The sequence below is a fragment of the Ochotona curzoniae genome, unplaced genomic scaffold, assembly GCF_017591425.1.
Source record: "Ochotona curzoniae isolate NIBS_2020 unplaced genomic scaffold, NIBS_Ocur_1.0 contig_2927, whole genome shotgun sequence".
NCBI classification, from domain to species: domain Eukaryota; kingdom Metazoa; phylum Chordata; class Mammalia; order Lagomorpha; family Ochotonidae; genus Ochotona; species Ochotona curzoniae.
In genome coordinates, this window is record NW_024465654.1 from 6146475 (window position 1) to 6170748 (window position 24274).

The window sequence follows — 24274 nt, forward strand, 5'->3', positions numbered from 1 at the left end:
AGCTCTCCATTGGTGGCCTGGCAAGGCAGAGGAGGACGGTTCAGAATGGGCCCTCATGCCCATGTGGGAGACCAGAAGGAGGAGGAAGCTCCCAGTCCCTGGCATCAGATGGACTCAGCTACAGTTATTACAGCCACCTGGGTAGTTAACCAGCAGATGGAAGATTCTCTCTCTCTCCCTCTCTCTCCTTCCCTCCCTGTCTCCCTCTCCCCAACTGTCTCTCTCTCCCTCCCTCCCTCTCTCTCCTTCTCTCCCTCTTTCTCCTCCTCTCTGTAAATTGGCCTTTCAGATAAAAGTAACCCATAATAGAAAAGACAAGCTGAAAATGAAGCATCTTGAAATGTAAGCCATTCAAATTAACACTCTTAAAACTATAGTCCTTTTTCTCTGTCACAGAAGTTAACAGTATATACTAAGTAACTAGAATTTCACTGAATCATCTTAAAATTTCAAAATTTTATTTTTATGTTACTGCAAGAGAGAGGAACAGAGACAAAGGGAGAAGGAGATGTCACAGCTGCTAGTTCTTTCCCCAAATCTCCAACACAGCTGGACTGGGCAAGGTCACAGCCAGGAGTTCAGAACTCCATCAGTCTTCCACAGGGATGGCAGGTGCTCAAACACCTCAGCATCACCTGCTGCCTCCTAGGCTCACAGCAGCAAGAGGCAGGACAGGAAGCACAAGGACACAGGGCCCAGGAAGCATTTCACTGAGGATCACAGCATCACAGCATCTGCCCTCCACCCGCATCTAAGGGAAAAACACTGCTTTTATAAAAATAATATAGTGCAACGGGATTTATGAGGCAAAAAAGGCCTGTTCCACAAATGAAAAAACTGATTTAAGTGCACTCAAAAATCTACACAAAAAATTGATACTTCCATGGTATAATTTAATTTCAGTCACTGATGTTTGAAATAGAATAAGAATTTTTTTGAAGATTTATTTATTTTTATTGAAAAGACAGATATAACGATAAGCAAAAACTGAGAGAAACATCTTCTGCCCACTGATTTAGCCACTAGGCTATCATGCCAGGACCACTGAGTAGGAATTTTTAAAACCATAGAATTGGACCAGGGCCACAGTGGCTAAACCCTAGTGGCTAAAGTCCTCACCTGGCACATGCTGGAATCCCACACGGGTGCCAGCTCATATCCCAGTTGCTCCACTTCCCATTCAGCTTCCTGCTTGTGGCCTGGGAAAGCAATCAGGGAAGCCCAAAGCTTTTGGATCCTCCACCCACATGGGAGACCTGGAAGAGGCTCCTGGCTTCAGATCGACACAGCTCCGGCTGTTGCGGCAACTTGGGGAATGAATCAGTGGACAAAAAATCTTTCTGTCTCTCCTTCTCTCTGTAATTCTGACTTTCCAATAAAAAATTTAAAAATTAAATAATCCTTTTAAAAATTTAAAATTCTATCCTTGCTTTCAAAGAATATACAAGCTTGAGAGGTATACCCGTGTTTTTAAACTAGCAATGCAACCTGGAGGTGGTATGGAAGTCTAAACTGCCTACAGACAACCACAAGCACCACTAAGCAGAGCACGCACCAGGCTGCTGGGCACTGCACCAAGTACACATGGATGCAACCTGACAGACATCCCACGCTCCGCCGAAGCTGGGCTGATGAAGACGCCTGCATAATCGGACTAAAAGAAGGGACAAGACAGGAAATGGGAAGCCAGAAACCAAAGCACACAACGGCAGCTATCCCTACCTACCAAACGTTCCAAAGTGAAGAGCTCAATGCTTGGTGGGCACGGGACCGGCTGCGAGAGCCTCCAGCCCCCAGTAAGCAGGCGAGAATGTGACACAACGGCAGTAACGGGTACCACTGCAGATGCCCGTTAAAACTGCCCTTAAGGTAGGAGTGCAGTGCTTGCTTCGGCAGCACATAAAAATTTTTTTAAAAGCCAGTCGTAGTAATAGTATGATGGCAATGCCCAAGGAGTAAGAGAAAAACAAGAACCCACCATCCTCACACCGACAGGCCGACTCAGCACACAGATACCGTGATTCTCACACCGACAGGCCGACTCAGCACACAGATACCGTGATCCTCACACCGACAGGCCGACTCAGCACACAGATACCGTGATTCTCACACCGACAGGCCGACTCAGCACACAGATACCGTGATCCTCACACCGACAGGCCGACTCAGCACACAGATACCGTGATCCTCACACCGACAGGCCGACTCAACACACAGATACCGTGATCCTCACACCGACAGGCTGACTCAACACACAGGTACCGTGATCCTCACACCGACAGGCCGACTCAGCACACAGGCGCCCAACCCTCACACCTACAGGCCGACTCCATGCATTATCTGATTTCTACAGACCGGAGAGCTGAACCTGAGCCCATTCTCCCACACCTCACATCAGTAAACGCCCCCACCACAAGCAGGGAAGTGGTAAATATTACTGCACTATAGTCTAAACTATTTTTTCAGTGTACCTTCAGTGAAGCTAGGTGTTGGTACACGGAAAGCTATCATGAAGAGGTATTTAAACTGCTCTTTCTGTCCAGTACAGATATGCTAAGAGAAGCCCACAAAATTTGGAATACAAATTCTGTAGCACTAGTATTTGCTCCACTAAAAACAACACCATAAAAACATTTATGAAAGAACTCAACAGACAGCCTTACTGTAGACCTATTACATTATCTACCAAAAGCTAGTAAACATAATTTTTTAGAAACTGGTACTGTATAAACACCACACTTTAAAACCACTGTTTTCTGTGTAGATACCTGTCATCCACCATCTGCTAATTCCCACAATCCTTCTCACACACAGAAAAGCCATTCCAGACAGCTTGCACTCCTTCCAAGAGCAGACACCTGAGCGATGTCTCGGTCTAAGGAGGGCAGACCACTTACCGGGCCCTGGGGTTCTCCTATTGGGTCTTTGCCCTCACAGATCCACTCTCGGCCTCGGTCCGGCCCGAGCCTCTTCCTGATGGCGTCCGCTGAAGCTGAGGGCAGGCAGCACAGACGCGCAGGTCAGAGTGGGGAGAGAGGTGTGGAAGATGCAGAGGCATGCTTCAGCGCACTTGCTTACCTTCCTCAAATTGGACATTGCAACGGTCCCTTGGTCCTCGAGGCATTCCCCAAAACTCCAAAGAGTGTGGATCTGTGGAGATGACCCAATAGGAGAGCTCCAGTTACTGGTAAGTGATCCAGCTTTCGCTCGTCTAGCAGAGTAAGAGGTTACCGAATTGTATTTGAGGTGACCATTAACATGAAAAGCTACAGGGAAAAGGGGTTCAGATTTCACGGACAACTACATACACACACCAAAGTCAGTCTGGAAATAACCTGCCTCTGGTACCATCAGAAAGACAAGAAAGTGACTTACTTCATTTTTACACATTCACTATGACAGCAACTGTGTTCTTACACACAGAAATACCAGTTTTTAAACTACTCCATACCACTGAAAGATCATTTTTAATGCTATTACATAAATAAATAGCTATTCAACATCTGTCTCCTGAACAAGTCATTATTGTTGAACTTCACTGAATTCTTTTTTTTTTTTTTTAAGATTTATTTATTTTCATTGGAAAGGCAGATATATAGAGAGGAGAGACAGAGAGAAAGATCTTCCGCCTGATGGTTCACTTCTCAAGTAGCCACAACGGCCGGAGCTGTGCCAATCCGAAGGCAGGAGCCAGGAGCTCTTCTCCCAGGTCTCCCACATGGGTGCAAGGTCCTAAGGTTTTGGGTCGTCCCTGACTGCCTTCCCAGGCCACAAGCAGAGAGCTGGATGGGAAGTGGGGCTGCTGGGATTAGAACCGGCACCACATGGGATCCCGGCAAGTGCAAGGCGAGGTCTTTAACCACTACGCCATCGCACCGGGCCCAACTTCACTGAATTCTAATTCAGGAGTCACAATGGTAGGCGAAGAACCTATCAGACTTCAGATTAAAAGCATTAATACAACTGCCACTTCTCAATGAGTCTAAAATAATCCTACGTCCAGGCTAGGGGTCGGCATCCTAGCAGTCCTGGCTGTTAGTATTCCAGCTTCCTGTGAGGCACCCTCACAGGTGTAAGTGTAAGCGGCTGGGCCCCTGCCAACCTCCCGGGAGGCTCGGTGGAGCTCCTGGCTGCAGGCTTCCGCCTGTCCCAGTTTTGGCTAGTGTTGGCAACTGAAACAAACCAGCAGACGGAAGGTCTGTCTCTCCTTAGCCATTTCACCTTTCAAAAAAATAAATCTTCAAAATCATTTTTTTAAATAAAAAATTTTAAAATGTACAGGGGCCAGGACTGAGATGCAGCAGGTTAAGATGCCTTGTGCAATGCTGGAATCCCAGTCGTGAGCCAGTTCGAGTCCCGGCTGCTCTACTTCTGCTCATGAGCCTGGGAGGACAGCACAGGATGGCGGGGTCCTGGCTCTGTGGCTGTGTTAGACCCTGCTGAGGTGGCTCCTGGCCCCGCCCAGGGCCTCTGCGACCACCTGAGAAAGCCAAAGCATCCAGAGCTCTCTCAGCAACTCTGACTTTCAAATAAACAACTTTAAGAATTAATCACAGAAAAAAAGTTTTGTTAAGATTCATTTATTTGTATTGTAAAGGCAGAGTTACAAAAAGAGAGAGAGGAGAGACAGAGAAAAAAGAGATCTTCCATTTACTGGTTCACTCCTCAAATGACAGCAATGGTTGCAGCTGAACCAATGCAAAGCCAGCAGCCAGTGGCTCTTCCAGATCTCCCCTATGGGTGCAGGAGCCCGAGCACTTGAACCATCCTCTTGCTGCCTTCCCAGACCACAAATGGGGAGCTAGATCAGAAATAGAGCTGCTGGGACTCAGACGAGGGCTCATGTAAGATGCTACCACCTCAAGCAGAGGCTTGGTCTGCTGTGCCACGGTACTGGCAAAATAAAAATAAAAACAAAACTTAAAAAAAAGAATAAATGGGGCCCGGCACGGTGGCACAAGTGGTTAAGGTCCTCGCCTTGCACGCCCGGATCCCATATGGGCGCCGGTTCTATCCCGGCAGCACCGCTTCCCTTCCAGCTCCCTGCCTGTAGCCCGGGAAAGCAGTTGAGGACGGCCCAAGGCTTTGGGACCCTGCACCCGCGTGGGAGACCCTGAAGAGGCTCCTGGCTTCGGATCGGCAGAGCATCGACCCGTTGCGCTCACTTGGGGAGTGAATCATCGGACGGAAGATCTTCCTCTCTGTCTCTCCTCTCTGTCTATCCGCCTTTCCAATAAAAAATAATAAAAATAAATCTAAAAAAAAAGAATAAATGGGATAAAACATTCTATGGAATAATTATTCTGCCCCTAAAACAAACTCAAAACACTATCCTAAATACAACCTTATTTTCAATCTTGTTATGAGGTCATATTTGTTTTTAGAATGATTTGATAGTATACATGACAAGATTTTTGTTACATTTCTATTTTTAAGATTAAAACCCGCCTTGGACATACTATGCGCATTTCTCCTATAAGTCTGACTCTTTTTTAAAAGGTTTATTAGTTTTTATTAGAAAGGCATACTTACGGAGAGGACAGAGAAAAACGTCTGTTTGCCAGTTCACTCCCCAAATGATCACAACGGCCAGAACTGAGCCAATCTGGAGCCCGGAGCGTCCTCTGGGTCTCCTATGTGGACACTGAGGCCCAAGGACTCGAGCCACCCTTCCCTGGTTTCCCGGGCCACCAGCAGGGAGTTGGATGGGAAGTGGAGCAGTCACAACACAAACTGGTGCCCATAGGGAATGCTGGGATTTTCAGGTAGATTAGCCAACTTAGCCATGGTGCCAGCCTCAAATCTAACTCTTACAATATTATAAATGCATTATTTGGAAAGTTATTTATTTAAAACGCAGAATTCCAGAGAGGGGAGGAGGGAGAGAGAGCATGCACCTCCTTCTGCTTATGAGAGAAGAGAGAAAATCAACTGTGTGCACAGAAGCACTGCCACCTGCTGGTTCACTCCCCACACTGCCACAGCCACAAAGCTAGAGGGAAGCCAGAAGCCAGGAGCTTCTTCCAGCTCTCCTGTGTGGCTGCAGGGACCCCTCCACTGCTTCCCCATGTGCAGTAGCAGGTTGTCGGATGTGAACTGGAGCAGCCAGGAATAGAACTGAGGCCTACACGGGATGCCAGCTCTGTTAGTGGCACCTTAACCGACTACACCACAGTCCAACGCATTGGTTTTTAACTGACTATTCAAACCTCCACTTCCAATAGTAATAGGAAAAAAGAAAAACACATCACAATGGGGTCATCTCATTAACTTTTCTAATTCCCAATTAACTTCTAATTACTGAAGAGTAAGTACATGGCAAAAGGGTACACATGCCTCTTGCTGACAGAAGAGAGGAGCAGGGATACAATTATTTTGCCTTAATGGCATAAGCTATTATAAAATATACCACTAAGAAGTAAATGATAGCTTCTGATTTTTATTTACAGCAAATTCAGTGAGTATGTAGAGTCTAGTTTCATAAATTTAAAATAAAGTGAAATGCATTTTTAGGAATCTAAAAAAGCTAAGGCATCTTAAAGCATCCTGAACAACAAAGTCATAGATTAATCTAAAGGCTACGTGTTCCTGTGTAAACTCTTAACTCAAGTAGGATATATTTTGTCAAAACATCTTTAAAAGGGTTAGGTAGAGCCGTCATCTGCTGCACGCTGCAGTCCCACGTCAAGAGCTGGCTGTCCCCTTCCTGAGTCAGCTTCCTTCTAAACCACCTGGGAAAACTGTGGCGATGGCCTGAGCACTTGAGCCATGTCAGCACGGGGGAGACACCGAGTCCCCTGCTCCTGCTCTGCCCGACCAGCCCTGCCCCTGAGGCCCCTGCAGAGGGAGCTAATACTGGATGGGGAGATCCATCTCTCCCCTCTCTCTGTAAGTCTGCCTTCCAACAAAGGAAAACTCTGAACCATCAGATAGTACCACTACCAAAATTTGGCTTTCATGGTAAATCCTGTGCAGTGTAAGAAAAGGTAATACTATGATCAAACACGGTGAAGTGACACTACTGGCTCATAAACAAACATGTTGTGTGTGTCTTCACATAGTCGTGTGCACACAGAGGCGGACAGAAGCACAGCTGAGCTGAGACTCAATAATCAAAATCGGGTGAGAGGGAACTGCCAGTTACAGAAACGATTTCTCGTGCTCCCTTAGCAGATCATCAGAGAGTCTAGGCAGATACAGAACCTCACGCTATCTGCTCCTCCCAGACCCTTCCTCTTCACTCACAGGGCACAGGAGTTACCCGCACATTATGAAATACACACGTATCAAAACATGAGTGAGCTTTTGGGCCTCAGCTCCCTTTTCAAGAACACTTGCTTATCCTTCCCGTGGGACCCCCGAATCACACAGACTCGTTTCCTAACCACACTACTCCCCTCACTTTCCTCTCTTCTCCCTGACACCACCCTACACCCAAACGAAGAGCAGCACTACTTGCCTGTAATTTAGTCTAAAATCAAGATGCCAAAGCCACAGTCTTCCATAGCATAGGGAAACATGAGAACTACTTTACCGGCCAGCTCTAAGGATTACACAGATCAACGTGGGTCGCACATTAGCAGCCATAGCCGACGCCTGGCCACCCAGGCTGCTGCTGAAGTCCAGCTGCTAAGTGGAACCCTCCAAGGTGTGTGCCTGAGCACTGAAAGAAGCACCAGGGGCTTCAAACACTTTCTGGAAAATGTGAATTAGGAAAACACTATGCATGGATTTCAAAATTGGGGGTGCCAAAATAAACTCACCTGTTACTTCCATTTTTTCCACAACTTTGTGCAAGTCCCCTCATACAGAGAAATTCTTAAGTTCACTCATCCTCAAGATTTACCTTATTTTTATTTGAAAGGCATAGCTGCAGAAGGAAGGGGAAACCGAGAATCCTCCATCCGCTGGCTCACTCCTAAAATGGATGCAAGAGCTAGAGCTGGCAGATCTGAAGCCAGGAGCCAGTAGCATACTCCAGGTCTCCCACATGGGTCAGGGGCCCAAGGACTTGAGCCAACTTCTATTGCCCACCCAGGCCATAAGCAAGGAGTCAGATCAGAAGCAGAGCAGCCAGACATGAACCAGCATCTGTATGGCATGCTGGCACTGCAGGCAGAGGAGTACTGTGCTATGCCACAGCACTGGCTGACTGTGTATGTTCATATCAACAGCATAATCTTTAAACTATATTCTTCATATTTCAAGAAAAGGAAAACAATTAGTTGGTGTGAATGACATTAGGAATTAGCTTATGAATAAAAGTGCTACAAGAACAATGCTAAAACTGAATTGCAACATGACTCATGCATCATCTTTCCAAAACACGTGACTTGACACCAGTGAAACATCCTGGACAGCAGGTACTAAGTGAACCACCATCATCATGCCAACATACAAATGACCCATGGTGATTCAAACTCCCTCCATTGGAGGCACGGACACACGTCATTTCTTACGTCCCAAAGCTGACCTTGACAATTCACATCTGAGAGCAACAACTGCTGACAAATCCTAACATGAAAACACGATCACCAGTGGATGCGTGAAGGCACTATCTGCCCACGCTGCCCGGGCCTGCCCCCACCTCCCAGCGCCTCACTTCCCTGCACAGGGGCCATGGGAGTGGCCTTCCTGGGGCTGCTGACCACCGCCCAGGAGACAGTGAAGGCACCTGCCCTCGGTGCAGCCCAGAGAAGGTGGGGGAGCTCGCACACATGAACCACTGCCTTGAAGAAACAGAAAGAACATACTTGTAACAGTAAAATAAACTCAACCGCATTTCCAAGGGCTGCATTCATCTGCAAACCCACTCTCAGAAGCACCTCTGAGATAGAATGACACAGGCAAGCTTTTCTAACATAATAAAAGTCAAGGTCACCTCAAGTCAGCACTCGTTACTGTAGTGACTGCAGAGTGGCACTGAAGGTCTCACTCATTTTCACTTGAAGGGCATGTTACTTTTTTAAAATTTCTGATGAATCAACGACTTCTATAATTATCTATTTCTTTATTTGAGAAACAGATAAATAGAGGGTCCCATCCCTTGGCTTACTCCCCAAATGCCTGCAATGGCTGCCATGGACTGGGGGTGAAGTCAAAAGCCAGGAATTCAAGGCAGTCCTCAGATGTCCAACCATGTGAGCATGCGCGCTGCCTCCAAGCCTCTGCGTTAGCAGGAAGCTGGGGTTAGAAGCCAAGGCTGGGGCCTGGCACAGTAGCCTAGAGGCAAAAAGCCCTTGCCTTACATGCGCTGGGATCCCATATGGGCACTGGTTCGTGTCCCAGATGCTCCATTTCCCATCCAGCTCCCTGCTTGTGGCCTGGGAAAGCAGTTCAAGACAGCCCAAAGCCTTAGGACCCTGCACCCATGTGGGAGACCTGGGAGAGGCTCCTGACTCCTGTCTTTGGATCAGCGCAGCTCTGGTCATTGCAGTCACTTGGGGAGTGAGTCAGCAGATGGAGGATCCTCCTCTCTCTGTATCCGACTTTCCAATAAATAAATAAATAAACTTTTAAAAAGGAAAAAATAAATTTAAAAATAATAATCCAAACACTTGTTCCAGAATAAGCAACTCTCCTTTATTTTTTTTAAGATTTATTTATTTTTATTACAAAGTCAGATATACAGAGAGGAGGAAAGACAGAGAGGAAGATCCTCCGTCCGATGATTCACTCCCCAAGTGAATGCAACAGCCGGTGCTGTGTCAATCCACAGCCAGGAGCCAGGAGCCTCCTCCAGGTCTTCCACACAGGTGCAGGGTCCCAAGGCTTCGGGCCGTCCTCTATTGTTTTCCCAGGCGACAAGCAGAGAGCTGGATGGGAAGTGGAGCATCTGGGACACAAACCAGTGTCCATATGGAATCCCATCATGTGCAAAGCAAGGATTTTAGCCACTAGGCTACTATGTCAGGACCAAAATACACAGCTTTTAAGTGGCAATTTCTTGTTACATTTTTCCATGTTCTTGTTAAGTAGTCTATGTTAAGATAACTAATTTGCTTCCACTTCCACTTGAGAAGTGCTCATGAAACTGAAATGCCACACTGTTAAAAATCTTGGCTGCAATTCCATGAATGACCTTCTCCCATGGGAGCATGCTTCAAGACATTAATAGCAGTAATACGCAAATTCATTATGTGTGAATTAACCTCATAATATGAATGCCCAGGGTGCAGCAAAGCCAACATCTCAGAACTATCAAAACCATCAAGTAACACCCTTGGAACACTCTTCCCCACATCAGGTGTCTAAGGCATCATCAAACGACCATCCTTCATCCCTGGGTGCTGATGTAGCTTGACAGCAGGGAACATGCGCTACCCTCTACCCCCCAACACACACACACACACACACACACACACACACACACACACACACACGTCCCTTGGACACGGGAGAGAAAGAGAAAAGAAAGAACTGAGGCATTTGTCCCACCCACCTTCTTCCACACCTCAATCCTTTCCACCCTAGTAAGAGGTCAACATGCGTATTCCTTCCAACTGCGTAACAATATTACAAATAAAACAAAAAATTTGAAAAGAAACGACGGCTCTCTCTGGATCCTTGCTCTCCATGCAGCAGCTCTGGATCGAGCTCCCAGGCCCCAGCTTCGGCTCAGCCCAGCCCTGGCCTCTGCAGGCACTCACAGGGTGACCCACTAGATGGGAGCGTTCTCTTATCTCTCAAGTCAATAACTCCTCAATTTTAAAAACAAGAAGAGAAAACCGTTTAAAGCAGTAGCAGAATCTGAGCAGGACCTCTGCAATGCAGTCCAGGCATTCCCAGTGCCTACTGAGACAAACACAGGGCACATTCACAAAGAGCATCACTACCATCGTCACGAGCATCGTTGTTCACATTCATTCATCAACAATAAGTCATACAGATATAAATGGCAAGGTGAATAGGAAATGTTGTTCCTGGACCAATGGTACAAAGGAGACAACTCATGGCAGGGGGGATAGAGAAACAAAATCAAAATATGCCCTGAAAGCCTTCTAAACAGCCAATCACTTACAGCAGAAAACATTCCAAGAGACTGAAGGGCACTGATTCTGGCAGGGGGAGGCAGTATTTCTTTTCTTTCCACTTCTTTCTTTCTTTTTCTTATTAGTATCTGTTTGTTTTGCTTGAAAGTCAGAGTTACAGAAAAGGGGCGACAGAAAAACTGAGACAGAAAGCTCTTTCACGCATTAGTTCACTCCCAAATGCAGCAAGGGCCAGTGCTGGACCAGGCCTAAGCCAGAAGTCTGGAGCGTTTACCAGGTCCCCCATATCAGTACAGGAGCTCAATTACTTGAGTCACCTCTAGCTTTCCCAGGTGCATTAGCAGGGAGCTGGATGAGAAGCAGAGCAGCTTGAACTTCAGCTGGTGCCCACAGAGAATGCCAGCACCACAGCCACCATATTAACGTGCTATGTCCCAATGCTGGACATGAGGCAGTGCTGACTGAGTGGGAGGAGGACTGAGCAACCCTAGAGAAGCGGAAAGCAGGCTTGGCAGTGTCATGACCCAGCTGCAGGAACAGAGGGCCTCTCCAGGGCTCCCAGTCAGGGACGCTCACCACCACTGCACTACTACAGCACCTCCAACTGGCGCAGTCCTAATGTGACAATCTACAGGTGCATGGACAGAAGAGCAGCACAGAGCAAACAGGGGTGGCCAGACGAATGCGCGCCTGGAGCACCTTGTGTAATACACTGGTATGGGGCTCTTGTTTTGTCAGTTCTCCCAGAGTGGCAACATGGGGATTGTGATTCCATTACTGCACCACTCACACATTTGAGCATTTTAACCAAGGGTTTACTACAACAGACACAGTGCCAACCCTTTTACAAGGATTAGTTCATGTAACCCTTCCAGCAACCGTAAGCAAGCATTTAGCAACAACTCCATTTTACAAATTAAAGACCTCATGCTCAAAAAAGGAAAATAGTCACAAAATCATGCGGCCAATAAGAAAAGAAACCAGTAGTCACAGCCAAACAGCAGAGGCCCACGGCACACTGTGCCCACAAGGGCAGGGAACCACGGTCCACTGTGCCCACAAGGGCAGGGAACCCGACTTAGAAGTTCTTGCCTTTGTTTTACATTAGCATAAAGGATATACATAGAAATCAAAAACAAATGTATGATATGAACACTATGTATATTTTCTCCTGCACCAAAAATAAATGCATAATAAAATCCTATATACATACAAAATTACAATTATGAAGTAACGTGTTATGGATTGAAGAGAAATTGGCTCCCACAACTCATGCAGATGTTTAAACTGCACAGCCTCACACTATGGGCAGAGGAGACTGGCTCTAACTGCGGCCTCCTGGAAGATGGTCTGGTGGGAGGTGTGCAGCTCGGGTGCTTATTTTAGCCACATGCCAACCTGCTTCTCTCGTCTGCTCCCGGCTCAGCATGGGACCGCTCCTCTGTACCCACTGTCGCGTCACAGCCAGACTCCAACAGAAACTGAACTCAGGGCTATGACCTACTCTACTATACACAGAAATAAACCTTGCCTGGCCTGGGAAGCTCCTTGCTGGTATTTTTTTCTTTAATAAGATTATTTATTTTACTTGAAAGTCAGGATTACAGACAGAGAGCTTCCATCTGCTGAATCACTCCCAAACTGGCCGCAACGGATAGAGCTGGGCTTGTGCAAAGCAAGGAGTGAGCTTCTGGCAGATCTCCCACAGGGGCCCAAAGCCACATGGGCACGGGGACCGAGGCCATGGGCAGCCCTCCACTGCTTTCCCAAGCCATAAGCAGGGAGCTGGATGGGCAACAGAACATCTAGGACATGAACCAGCGCCCTTATGGAATGCCAGTGACACAGGCTACAATTAGTCTGATACACCACTCACTGGACCCTCCTCTAGGTATGTTAAACAGAAACTTGACAAAGACAGAATGTTACAGAGAAACATTATGTAAAGTGCATATGAAAAAGAGAATATTTACCAAATGTGGTAACTTCCTACGGACAGTAGAATAATGTTACTAAATTTTATCAAAGCACACAACTAGATGACACTGAGACTCCACCTTGCATGCGTAAGGTGCTTGCTTCTCACCCACTCCGTGACTGTGGAGCTGTGCGCCATCTCAGCCACAGTCCAGGAAAAACACAAGGACACAGGGAAGAAGGCAGGGAGAAAAGGCTATGACAGAAAGCAAGATTCAAGTCCCTCGCACCAGCGAAGTCCTCCTGGCTCACTCTTCCTTGGAAGTGTGAGGGTAAGCTTTGCGGTCACAGAGCCTGAGGCAGAACTGAGCAGGACTGGGCAGTGATTTCCAAAACAGCTTTAAGGAACACAAATTGGAGGCTAGCAGCAGGGCATAGTGAGCGAAGCTTCCACCTGTGGCATTGGTATCCCACATGGGAAAGCAACAAAGGATAGATAGTTCAAGTGCTTGGGCCCCTGTACCGCATGGGAAACCTGGAAGCAGCTCCTGGTTCCAGTTTGGCTCAGCTCTGGCCTTCAGGGAGTGAACTAGTGGATGGAAAATTTCTCTGTCTCTCCTCTCTGTAATTTTGCCTGTCAGATGAAAACAAATACAAGTAAATCTTTTTTTTTTTTTTTAAGGCAGTGGAAGGGGGTTTGCTGGTATAATGACTCAATTGGCTAACCCTCCCCCTGTAAGAACTGGGATCCCCTATGGGTGCAGGTTTGTGTTCTGGCTGCTCCACTTCCTATCCAGCTCCCTGCTTGTGATCTGGGAAAGCATTACAGGATGGCCCAAAGCCTTGGGACCCTGCACCCATGTGGGAGACCCAGAAGAAGGTCTTCAGATCAGCTCGGCTCTGACCACTGAGGCCACTTGGAGAGTGAACCAGCAGATGGAAGATTTTTCTCTGTCCTTCTCTCTGTGAATCTGCCTTTTCAATAAAAATAAATAAATCTTAAAAAAAAAAAAAGCATCCAGCAGCATCTTTCCAGAGGGCACAGCACACAAGCAGCCCAAGGATCCAGTAGAACACACATTCCAGTTCTGTGAGTCCCTGGTGGGCATAAGGGCCCGCGTTTCCAGCGGCACCCAGGTAATGGCAGCACACTGCATGTGGACCACACGTCAGCAGCAAGGATGACGCAGAGTACTCCCAGTGTGTACCACATCACAGCAGAGGGAAGGCGGCTGGGCTGCTCCACTAAATAAGCCAAGGCCAGTACCTTCCTGGAGGGTTTCTCATGGTCCTTTGTGACTCTGAGAAGACACAATGTGCCCTACTCCCACACGTCCTGTCCGCACGTGGAGAGAGGTCTTTGGGATCAGCACAGAACCAACGGGCCTGAGGTACACATAAAGCCCAGAGCACCTCCTCCGTGCCCATCTTGCAAGGAGAGGACTTGGGTACCAAGTGGCCATGCAAGGCAGAGCATCTCCCCTTTGCCCATCTTGCAAGGAGAGGTACTCCACATGGCACACCAAATGGCATTGGCACAATTAGGACAACACTAGCCAACTCAGCTCTGCCTCCCATCCCAACTTTCGACTAACCCTAACCCCTGGAGGCAGCAGATGGTGGATCAATACAACATCTTCTTCGCAAAGGAGTTGTCAGAAGTTTATAAAACGATTTTCAGTTGGGCAAAGAAACCTTAACCTAAAGTTTCCACCCATTGAAACCTTGCTTAAACTTTGTAAACTTTGCCACCATACAAGAAGAAGTTTCCTTTAAACATACACATACATGCATACAGCAAGGGAGGACCAGGCTTCGTTAGCAGTGAAACTGCGGTGGCAACTCTCACAGAAGGAAATCTATCGCCTAGAAAGTGACCATTGTGCCAAGACACACTGTCACCAAAATAGCTTTACTAACAATGTTCACACGAACAATGGAACTCAAATTTAACATAAGTCAACCTTTTGCAAAAGCCAGGATTATATTTAAAAATTCTTCTTCAGTTTATTCTTATATATTTATTAGCAAACACTAACCTATTTTCTGTGTTAAAATTCAAACTCTGCAAGACAGTTAGACCTGAAAACACCAACAATTCTGGCATAACATAAATCAAGCTTATGATTTTTTCCTAAGAAGCACATACAGAATTCTAGAATTCTGTTTGCTACTACTTCCAACACGCGTGTACAGAGAAAGCTTCATTTTTTTTTTATTTTTATTGGAAAGGCGGATATACAGAGAGGAGAAGACAGAGAGGAGGATCTTCCATCCAATGATTCACTTCCCAGGCAGCCGCAACGGCTGAAGCTGAGCCAATCCGAAGCCAGGAGCCTCTTCCGGGTCTCCCTTGGGCCATCCTCGACTGCTTTCCCAGGCCACAGGCAGGGAGCTGGATGGGAAGTGGGGCTGCCGGGATTAGAACCGGTGCCCATATGGGATCCCGGCCGTGCAAGGTGAGGACCTTAACCACTGCGCCATTGAGCCGGGCTCAGAAAGCTTCATTTTTAAGTGACAGCTTAATATATTCTGTGCTGGAATTTCGTGGTTTTTTTTCACCTGTTCAATCTTTATAAAAACCCAAGGGAAACCATTTAGTCCGGCAGTTAAGACAATGGTTAAAATGCCCACATCCCACACCCAGGTGCCAAGGTTCAAAGATGAGTTCCAGCTCCCTGCTAAAGCAGACTCTCGGAAGATCCAACAATAGCTCCAGTAACTGGGTGCCCGACGTCCACTGGGGAGACCAACGGCTCCAGTGGCTGGGTGCCCGAAACGCCCAGGGGAGACCTGAAACAAGTCCCCATCTTCAGCCCAATTCAATTTCAACCTTAGAAAGGGAAACATCAGAAAAGAAGACATACTCTGTCTCAAGTAAATACATATAGACATCTGTACATAAAAGCTGGGTTTTTAAAAAAAAAAAAGATTAATTTTATTTTTATTATGAAGTCAGATATACAGAGAGGAGGAGAGACAGAGAGGAAGATCTTCCATCCGATGTATCGCTTCCCAAGTGAACGCAACGGCCGATGCTGCGCCTATCTGAAGCCAGGAGCCAGGAACTCTTCCGGGTCTCCCACGCGGGTACAGACAGCCCAAGGCCTTGGGCTGTCCTCAACTGCTTCCCCAGGTCCCAAGTAGAGAGCTAGATGGGAAGTGGAGCTGCTGGGATTAGAACCGGCACCCATATGGGATCCTGGCACATTCAAGGCGAGGACTACAGCTGCTAGGCCACGCCGCCAGGCCCAAAGCTGGATTTTTGTTTTTTTAAAGTAAAATTAAACCCCAGTAACCCAAGGCAGGTGTTATAGTGGCAGGATTGCCTTCCCACTTGGGGCACCCACACCCTCTGCTGGAGTGTCTGGCTTCAAGTCTCACCTCCACACACAAACCAGCTACCTGCTGATGTGCAGACAACAGGTGATCGCGCCAACCCCTGGGTCCCTGCTGCCCACATGGGCACTCTAATGGAGTTCCTGGCCCAGCCCTGGAGGCCAGGGGTATTTGGGGAGAATCGGGACTTGAAAGTGCTCTGTCTGTGCCACTCTGACCTTGAATCAATTAAATAAATGAAACTTCTTTTTAAAAGCCGGTAATGTGCCTTCTCCAACACCTACATAACTATTTCACTGAACATCTAATATTTCCCAGAATACACCTGCAAAAGAAATCATGAAAAATGACTCTTTATTTAATAAACTCACAGTAAAGAAGTAGATGCAAACATGTAAGAAACTATAATAAGCTAAGTGTTGTAATAAAGGTAAGCATCACAGAAGGACCTGGAAACGATTCAGATTCTAGAAAGACAACAGAGGCATTCCCACATTCCTCACCAAAGAGGAACCCTCTCTCTCTGGTTAATTCAACTTCCCAAAAAGAGCAGAGAGCTTCATAAAAACACAAGCTAACTCTGGCTTTATGGGAACTGTTCAGGCTGCACACTGGACACCTGTCTGGAGTGCCCAGCACACACAGGCAGGCCTGGGAGACTCACAGGAAACACACACACCAGTGGCACCGAGAAGAATACGCACAAGATCACCAAGTGGGCAAAAACAGTCTTAGAAAGAGGTCAGGGACTGTGATGTCAGCCTGAGCCCGGCAACGACAACAGCAAAGACAGGCTAACGGGCCAGAGTCCCGGCTCAGGAGAAACGGCACGCGCCCACGCAGCGCAGCTACAAACCTGGGCTGCCGGGACACCCACGGCCACACACAGAAGGCCACACACAGGGAAGACAAGCAGCCTGGTCAACGCAGAGGCAGGCAGAGTTTCTGCCTTAGATCCCAAAAACAAGAGAGTTCACACACAGAAAGGACTACAGAGAAGCTGAGTTTAGAAGGGCAGAGATTTTATTTCAGAGACACATAATGAAAACTAGAAAAAGGAGTGCTAAGAGACAAGAAAGGAGAATGTCTGGGCTAGCATTGTGGTGCAGCAGGTGAAGTGGCTATCTGTGATGTTAGCATCACATACGAGCCCTGGTTCATGTCATAGCTGCTCTACTTCCATTCCAGGTTCATGCTTAATGGCCCAGGAGAAGCAGAATATGGCCCAAGTGTCTGGGCCCCTGCCACCCATGTAGGAGACCCTGATGAAGCTCCTGGCCCAGCCCTAGTCTGCAATGCCATCTGAACAAGTGAGTCACAAAGCTAATCAAGACCGCCCCTGGGGTCCTGTGGCATGGCCTACCAGCTAAAGTCCTCGCTTTGAACGCACTGGGATCCCACATGGGCGCCGGTTCTAGTACCAGCAGCTCCACTTCCCATCCAGCTCCCTGCTTGTGGCCTGGGAAGGCAGGCTTTGGGACCCTGCACCCGCATGGGATACCCGGAAGAGGTTCCTGGCTTCTGGCTTCAGATCGGCATAGCATCGGCTGTTGCGTTCACTTGGGGAGTGAATCTTTGGACAGAATATCTTCCTCTCTGTCTCTCCTCCTCTCTGTATATCTGACTTTCCATTAAATAAATAAATCTTAAACAAACAAACAAACAAAAAAGACCACCCCTGGATCAGCTTCTGCAGTCGAGAACACACAAGTGCTTCACCTGTTCCCTCCAACCTGGGCGTGTTTAAAACGTGCGATTCAAAGTGGTAACTCCTCCCGCTTCAGCATGGTGGGGAAGTTCCTGCTAAGATGCTAAAACAGCTATTTCACTCACAGTCACTGCTGCATTATCACTGCAAAAACAATCTGGAACTCACAGATTGATGGACAGCCTGCACAAACTCCCTATGGTTTCTCAGCAAACACTTGGAGATGTGCCACCCAGGCTATATAAACACTATCACTTGCTCCTGGACCTAGGCAAGTGCCCTAACCCAAGATAAAGGCAGAAAAGAAAACACACAAAAGACCTCCCAGGGGCAAACACTGTGACACAGAGTTAGGGACAGGCTCCAGGCAGGCTGCGCTCTGCTAAGGCAGCCGGGGTTACTGCAGCAGCCAGTCCAAGTGCTTGTGCCACCCAGGTGGGAAGCAGGGACAGAGTGCCTGGCTTCTGGCTCTGGCCTGGCCTAGCCCCAGTCCTTGCAGCCAATTGGGATGTCAGTCGGTCACTCTCTCAGTGTCTCTCTCTCTCTCTCCCTCCCTCTCCGTGTGTGTGTGTGTGTAAAACTGCCTTTCGGAAGGAAGAAAGGGAGGGAGGGAGGAACCTAGGACTCTGAAGAACAGCCGAGTGATTTCTGGAAAGCTCCAAAGCTCCAAAGGATGGCAGAGCAGCTCGGGGACTACTCCCTCTGAAACGCAGACTTGTACAGACGGGCTTCTGTTTTTCCCCCTCTTCCTGTATCTACAGTCTGGGAGAACCAGCACCAGACTCTGAATTCGAACACAGAAAGCAAGTAGGACAAAACAATGACACTGACAAGATTTCCACCAGTTCGCGCTGGTTTCTTCAGGCTTTCTTTAATACTTTATTTACATTTGTAGAAGCTGAAATGATCCATTCTTTATACCAACCATCAGATTCTAACCATAATATTGTATACAGTTTTAAGCAATTTTTTTTCCAAAGGCAAAAGTTCAGCAAAGATGAGGAATACCAGCTCTCATACAGAGGGTTCGACTGGACAAGGAAATTAAAATGTCACACTAGAAACAAAGACACATCTATGTTGCTCAGCACCATTTTCCCGGCACCTGGCTTGGCCCTCTTGTAATAAAAGATACCCAATAAACATGTGCTGAGTGGTTGGATGTTTGGAACGAGATCTAAGCCCAGGTTAACTGCTGCTTTTCCTACTGTGTGAAATCCTTTCCTTAGCTCCCTACAACACTGGGGAGAACCCCAACACAGCTCCACGATACACTCAGAGAACAGAACTTCACTTACTAGACTTGAAAGCTTGCTATGGACTGTACACAACTGTACAGAGTCTCGCGGAAACAACAGTTCACAACCAAACTAACAGCGCTATCATTTCTGCTTCTAAACATCTGCCATCTGAAGTCAGCAATGAAGTAATTTTCTATTCCCAGATGAAATGACGGTAAGAGCGAGTGTTAATCATCAGGCACAGTTGCTGCCCTCCCACAGACAGACAGATACTTCAGTTTCCCGGATGACTCCCTGTGGACCTAAATTCCCTAAGGTTTCTTATACTGCAACAATTTCTAAACTGTTAAATTGTAACTTCTTATATTGATTCTTGCTGTAACAAGAACTTGAGATTACAGGTGAAGAGCGCCCCAACACACCGACACACCAACACACCGACACACCGACACACCGACACACCACGACATTCCGAGTGCAGCATTTTATTCTCGGTAACATTTCCCTGCCAGTTTTGACATGTAGCACTGTTCTCACACACAGGGCAGGAATCTCCCGTCCTTGAATCTTCCTGCTGTTTAGATTGGGTGCTTGTGGGGACAACAAGGACTGGGGGTGTTCTGCTCACCAGCTAGTCTTGGGGTTGGAGCAATTACTTCTTTTTTAAAAACTAATCAATCTGGGCCCAGCGCGGTGGCCTAGCGGCTAAAGTCCTCACCTTGAATGTGCCAGGATCCCATATGGGCACCGGTTCTAATCCCAGCAGCCCTGCTTCCCATCCAGTACAAGCCTACTTGTGGCCTGGGAAAGCAGTGGAGATGACCCAAAGCCTTGGGACCCTGCACCTGCATGGGAGACCCGGAAAAGCTCCTGGCTCCTGGCTTCATATAGGCTCAGCACCAGCCGTTGCGGTCATTTGGGAAGTGACTCATCAGATAGAAGATGTTCCTCTCTGTCTCTCCTCCTCTCTCTCTATATATATCTGACTTTGCAATAAAAATAAATAAATCTTCATAAAAAAAGGAATCAATCAAATTGTAACTAACACCAACAAGTATACAGCTAGTATTGAATCACAGATGGCATAAAGAATATAATTAGATCCTCTGGGGACTGAAGCTACCCCATTCCTATCATGTTCCCACACCTGAGCTACTCACACACACACAAAAAAAACAACTCGCTCTACCCGAGGCCATGAGCTACCAAGGATCCTCCAACAGGAACCACCATCAATCATGATTTAAAAAAAAAAAAAATTCAAACCTGACATTCCTTACAAGAAAAAGGAAGCTTGGGCCCTGCGGCATGGCCTAGCAGCTAAAGTCCTTGCATTGAATGCATCGGGATCCCATATGGGTGCTGGTTCTAGTACCAGCAGCTCCACTTCCCTTCCAGCTCCCTGCTTGTGGCCTGGGAAAGCAGTCGAGGATGGCCCAAAGCTTTGGGATCCTGCACCCACGTGGGAGACCTGGAGAAAGTTCCTGGCTCCTGACTCCGGATCAGCATAGCACTGGCCATTGCACTCACTTGGGGAGTGAATCATCAAATGGAAGATCTTCCTCTCTATCTCTCCTCCTCTCTGTATATCTGACTCTGTAATAAAAATAAATAAATCTTAATAAAAAGGAAGCTTGCAGTAAAGACTTCAAGAACATGGGTGCATCCTTCTCCAGAGGCTCCAACAGGAAACATTTCAAATACATTTCAAGTTAAGATGAAGGCCCTGCCCCTCAAACTGATCCTCCAAGTTCTGCTTGTTTGGTATCTTTAAAAGCACAGGGCACTGACAGCAACCTACACGGGCCGAATAGGACCTGCTTTGCAAAATACATCATGGCTTCAAAACAGTCAACCCAATCACTTTAACCAACGCACACTTCTTTCTTACTGGTTTTCTTCTATTTCCTTAAAACCACTGGTTCAAAAGTTGTTTTACAGAATATACAAAACACTACAAATATTTTATCCAACATAAATGAGAATGTACAGAAGGCACATCAGGACTTGCAAACAAACACGTGAACCAGAAGCAGCTAGCTCTGCCCCTCTCAACACGGTGCCCTCGGTCATCAGAGTTTCACCAAATTCTGCAAATGGTGTGCAAGAACCATTCTACTGAACGCTTACTTGCGGTGCCAGCAACACCCAGGCCCTCTTTCTTCAGCAACACTCAGCGTACTGGTCTGCCTGCAGTGAGGGCAGAGCCCTAGCCGCACATCACCCGACTGCTAGGCTGGCAACGAATGAACTCCGGGCGGCCCTGGCGTGAGGGCCACTGGCACAGCGCAGGTGCAGGCAGCCCCGGCCTGCGCTGACGGAATTTCCCGGGCGTGCGAGCTGCAGCCATTTAATTCACCTCAGGCGTTCTTCCCGAAGCAGCAGTCCCCTGAGCTCACGAGAAACTTAGGACTGAAACTGGCCGAGATCACTTTATTTGTCCAGCATACTGCCATTTAATCAGGACGCTCAGACACTTGTGACAAAAGCGTGTCCCCCCGACACTGGGCTCACCTCCAAGTGTGCACGAAGCAGGCAACTGGAATAACCTCACAGAGGGGAACCTGGGCCTGACCCTTCCGGGCGTCCGTATCCAGTAACAAAGAAGTTTACCCTATTGTGTAGCTCGCGATCGGACACTTCTGGGGTTATTATTATTGTCGTTGTTTGTTCCTTAAGCAAAGGAGTGAAACTGCACCCGCTGGTCCCAGGCTCCCGCTGCCCACGCCGCGCTCCACAATGCAGCCGGCCGGTGCGCACCGGGCCCGCCGGCCACGCCGAGCGCCCGGGGGGCGGCGGGCAGCGGGCAGCGGGCGGCGGGCAGCGGGCAGCGGGCAGCGGGCAGCCACCCCGGCCCCGGCCCGCGCGCTCACCGCGTGGAGGTGCCCTTGCGCACGTCGCACATCATGCACTTGAAGGCCTCGGCGCCGTTCCGGAAGGTGCAGACGCTGCAGTCCCAGTAGCCCTCGTCCGAGGACGGCTTCGGCTGCCGCTTCGGCCTGCGGGACACAAGCGGGACACGACACGGCGCGGGTCACCGGCGGGCCGCGCTCGCGCCCCCGCAGCCCGGCCCCGGCCCCGACCCCGGCGAGCTCCGGCCGCCGCCATCGCGGCTCCATTGTGGGGCCGCGCTCGTCCGCGGCGCCGCCCCCGCCCGCCCGCCGCCCGGCCCGGCCGCGCGCCGGTACCTGGTGGGGCTCTTCTTGTCGCCCATGGCTCGGCCGCCGCGCTCGCCGACACGCCGCCGCGCTCGCTCGCTCGCCGGCCGGGGCGCGGGCGGAAGCGGGCGGCGAGGAGGGCGGGGAGGCCGCGCGGCCGGGTCGCGAGCCGCCGCCGCCGCCGGAGCCCACGCAGCCTCCAGCTGTCGGGGAACTCCTCCGGCCACGTGACCCGCGCGCGCCAACCGGCGGCCGCGCCGGGACTTCAAACGCGGCCCGGCTGAGGAGGACGCGGGCCCGGCCTGCGGGGAGCCGCTGCGGGCCGGCTGGGAGCGCGGCCGGGCGGAGGAGGGCGAGGCCGGGCGGAGGAGAGCGCGGGCTGAGGAGGGCGAGGCCGGGCGGAGGAGGGCGAGGCCGGGCTGAGGAGAGCGCGGGCTGAGGAGAGCGCGGGCGGAGGAGGGCGCGGGGCGGAGGAGAGCGAGGCCGGGCTGAGGAGAGCGCGGCCGGGCGGAGGAGGGCGCGGCCGGGCTGCGGGCCGCCCGGGAACCCTGCAGGCCAGCGCGGGAGGCCGGCTGTGCGCGCCCGCAGGCTCGGCCGGGTGACTTCCCCCGGGTTATGTAAGGAGCGGGCAGCGAGGCCGCGGCGCCAGACGCGCCCTGTCTGGAGTAGCCCGGGCTGACTGCAACCCTTACACAGCGTTGTGCTTTGAATGCCTCTGCCGAGGCCGTGCTCTGGATGCAGACGGAGCTGCGAGCGTCTGGCTCCGGGTCCTGGGCCGAGCCGGGCCCGGGAGCACCTCCCCAGTCCCGGTCGGCAGGGACGCCCGGGCTGCTCTCGGGGCCCCGGGGAGGCTGCAGGTGTCGCGCGTGGGCTGCACGGGAAGTCCCAACCCCGATCAGGCCTAGGGCATTCTGAGGAGATTGTGTGATTGGAGCTCTAAGTGCCCGGGGCGATATGCAAATATGCGCCCGTGCTAGCCTAGTCCTTCATTTTAAAGACAAGCGACTTAGGGACCCGATGGCCAGGGCTTGAGGGAGGGCTGGCGCGAGGCTCAGGTAGCCTGTTAGCCTCCCTCCGAGCAGCGATTACCCCTCTCCCGAGTCACCCCGGGGTCACCAGGCGCTTCTTGCACACGTGGAGCACGCCCAGCGGCTGAGGAAAGCTCGAGAAAAGGAGATCCAGTGCCATCGTGGTAAAGCTGAGTCAGTCCATAAGTGTCTTGCAAGCCCTGGATTAGAGTTGAGCTGATGGCCGCCAAGGCCCCTTGCCAGCCTAAGGCACAGGAGGGAGTCCTCCCTGGGACGACCTTGGAGGAGACCGACAGGAAAAGTGGAGCAGAAGGGAGGGCACAGCCTGTGTTTTTAAATCAAAGGCTAAGCATGCTGGAAAGCTCCTTGCCACCTGGTTGTCCCGGGCCCTGAGGTGCAGCCCTGCGGCAGTGTGGCACTCAATGACTGTTCTGAGGTGTGGTTGTTAGTCCCAGTGATGGAGACACCCCGGGACTCCTGCATTCCCCGACCGAGTGTCTAGGCTCCAGTGCCGAGTCGAGTCAGTTTGGGGTACACCCTGGGAAGTGGCAGTAATGGCTCCACCGCTTGGCTCCCTGCCCCCGTGGGTGAGCCTCAGGTGGGCTTCCCAGCTCCCAGCTGTGGCCCGACCCAGTGGCAGCTGTTGCAGGCATGTGAGTTATGAACCAGTGAATGGGAGAACTCTGTCTCTCTTTCACCCTCTCTCCTTCTCCTCTGTCATTGATAAAAATTTAAAGTTGTGAATAAATGCCTTCACTTGGGTCACAAGTCTCGAATGCGGTGTTTTTTTCCCCAGTGGGGTGTCCACCGGTTTAGCATAGTACAGGCAGCAGATGGTTCACAAATGGTGACGTTCGCTACGACCCTTCAGACTGGCACAGTGGTCCATGCC

The 24274-nt window shown here is 49.6% G+C and overlaps 1 protein-coding gene across 1 annotated transcript in view; it reads right to left on the reverse strand.

Annotated features, from left to right (window-relative positions):
• YAF2 (YY1 associated factor 2) overlaps positions 1-22473 on the reverse strand; it is a 29949-nt gene extending 7476 nt beyond the window's left edge. The window contains exons 1-2 of the mRNA XM_040978894.1: positions 22385-22473; positions 22070-22195 (exon numbers count right to left, since the gene is read on the reverse strand). Of these exons, the coding sequence (XP_040834828.1) occupies positions 22070-22195; positions 22385-22410 (152 nt within the window). The 5' untranslated portion in view covers positions 22411-22473. The remainder of the gene's footprint in view (positions 1-22069; positions 22196-22384) is intronic.
• Positions 22474-24274: the final 1801 nt, after the last annotated feature.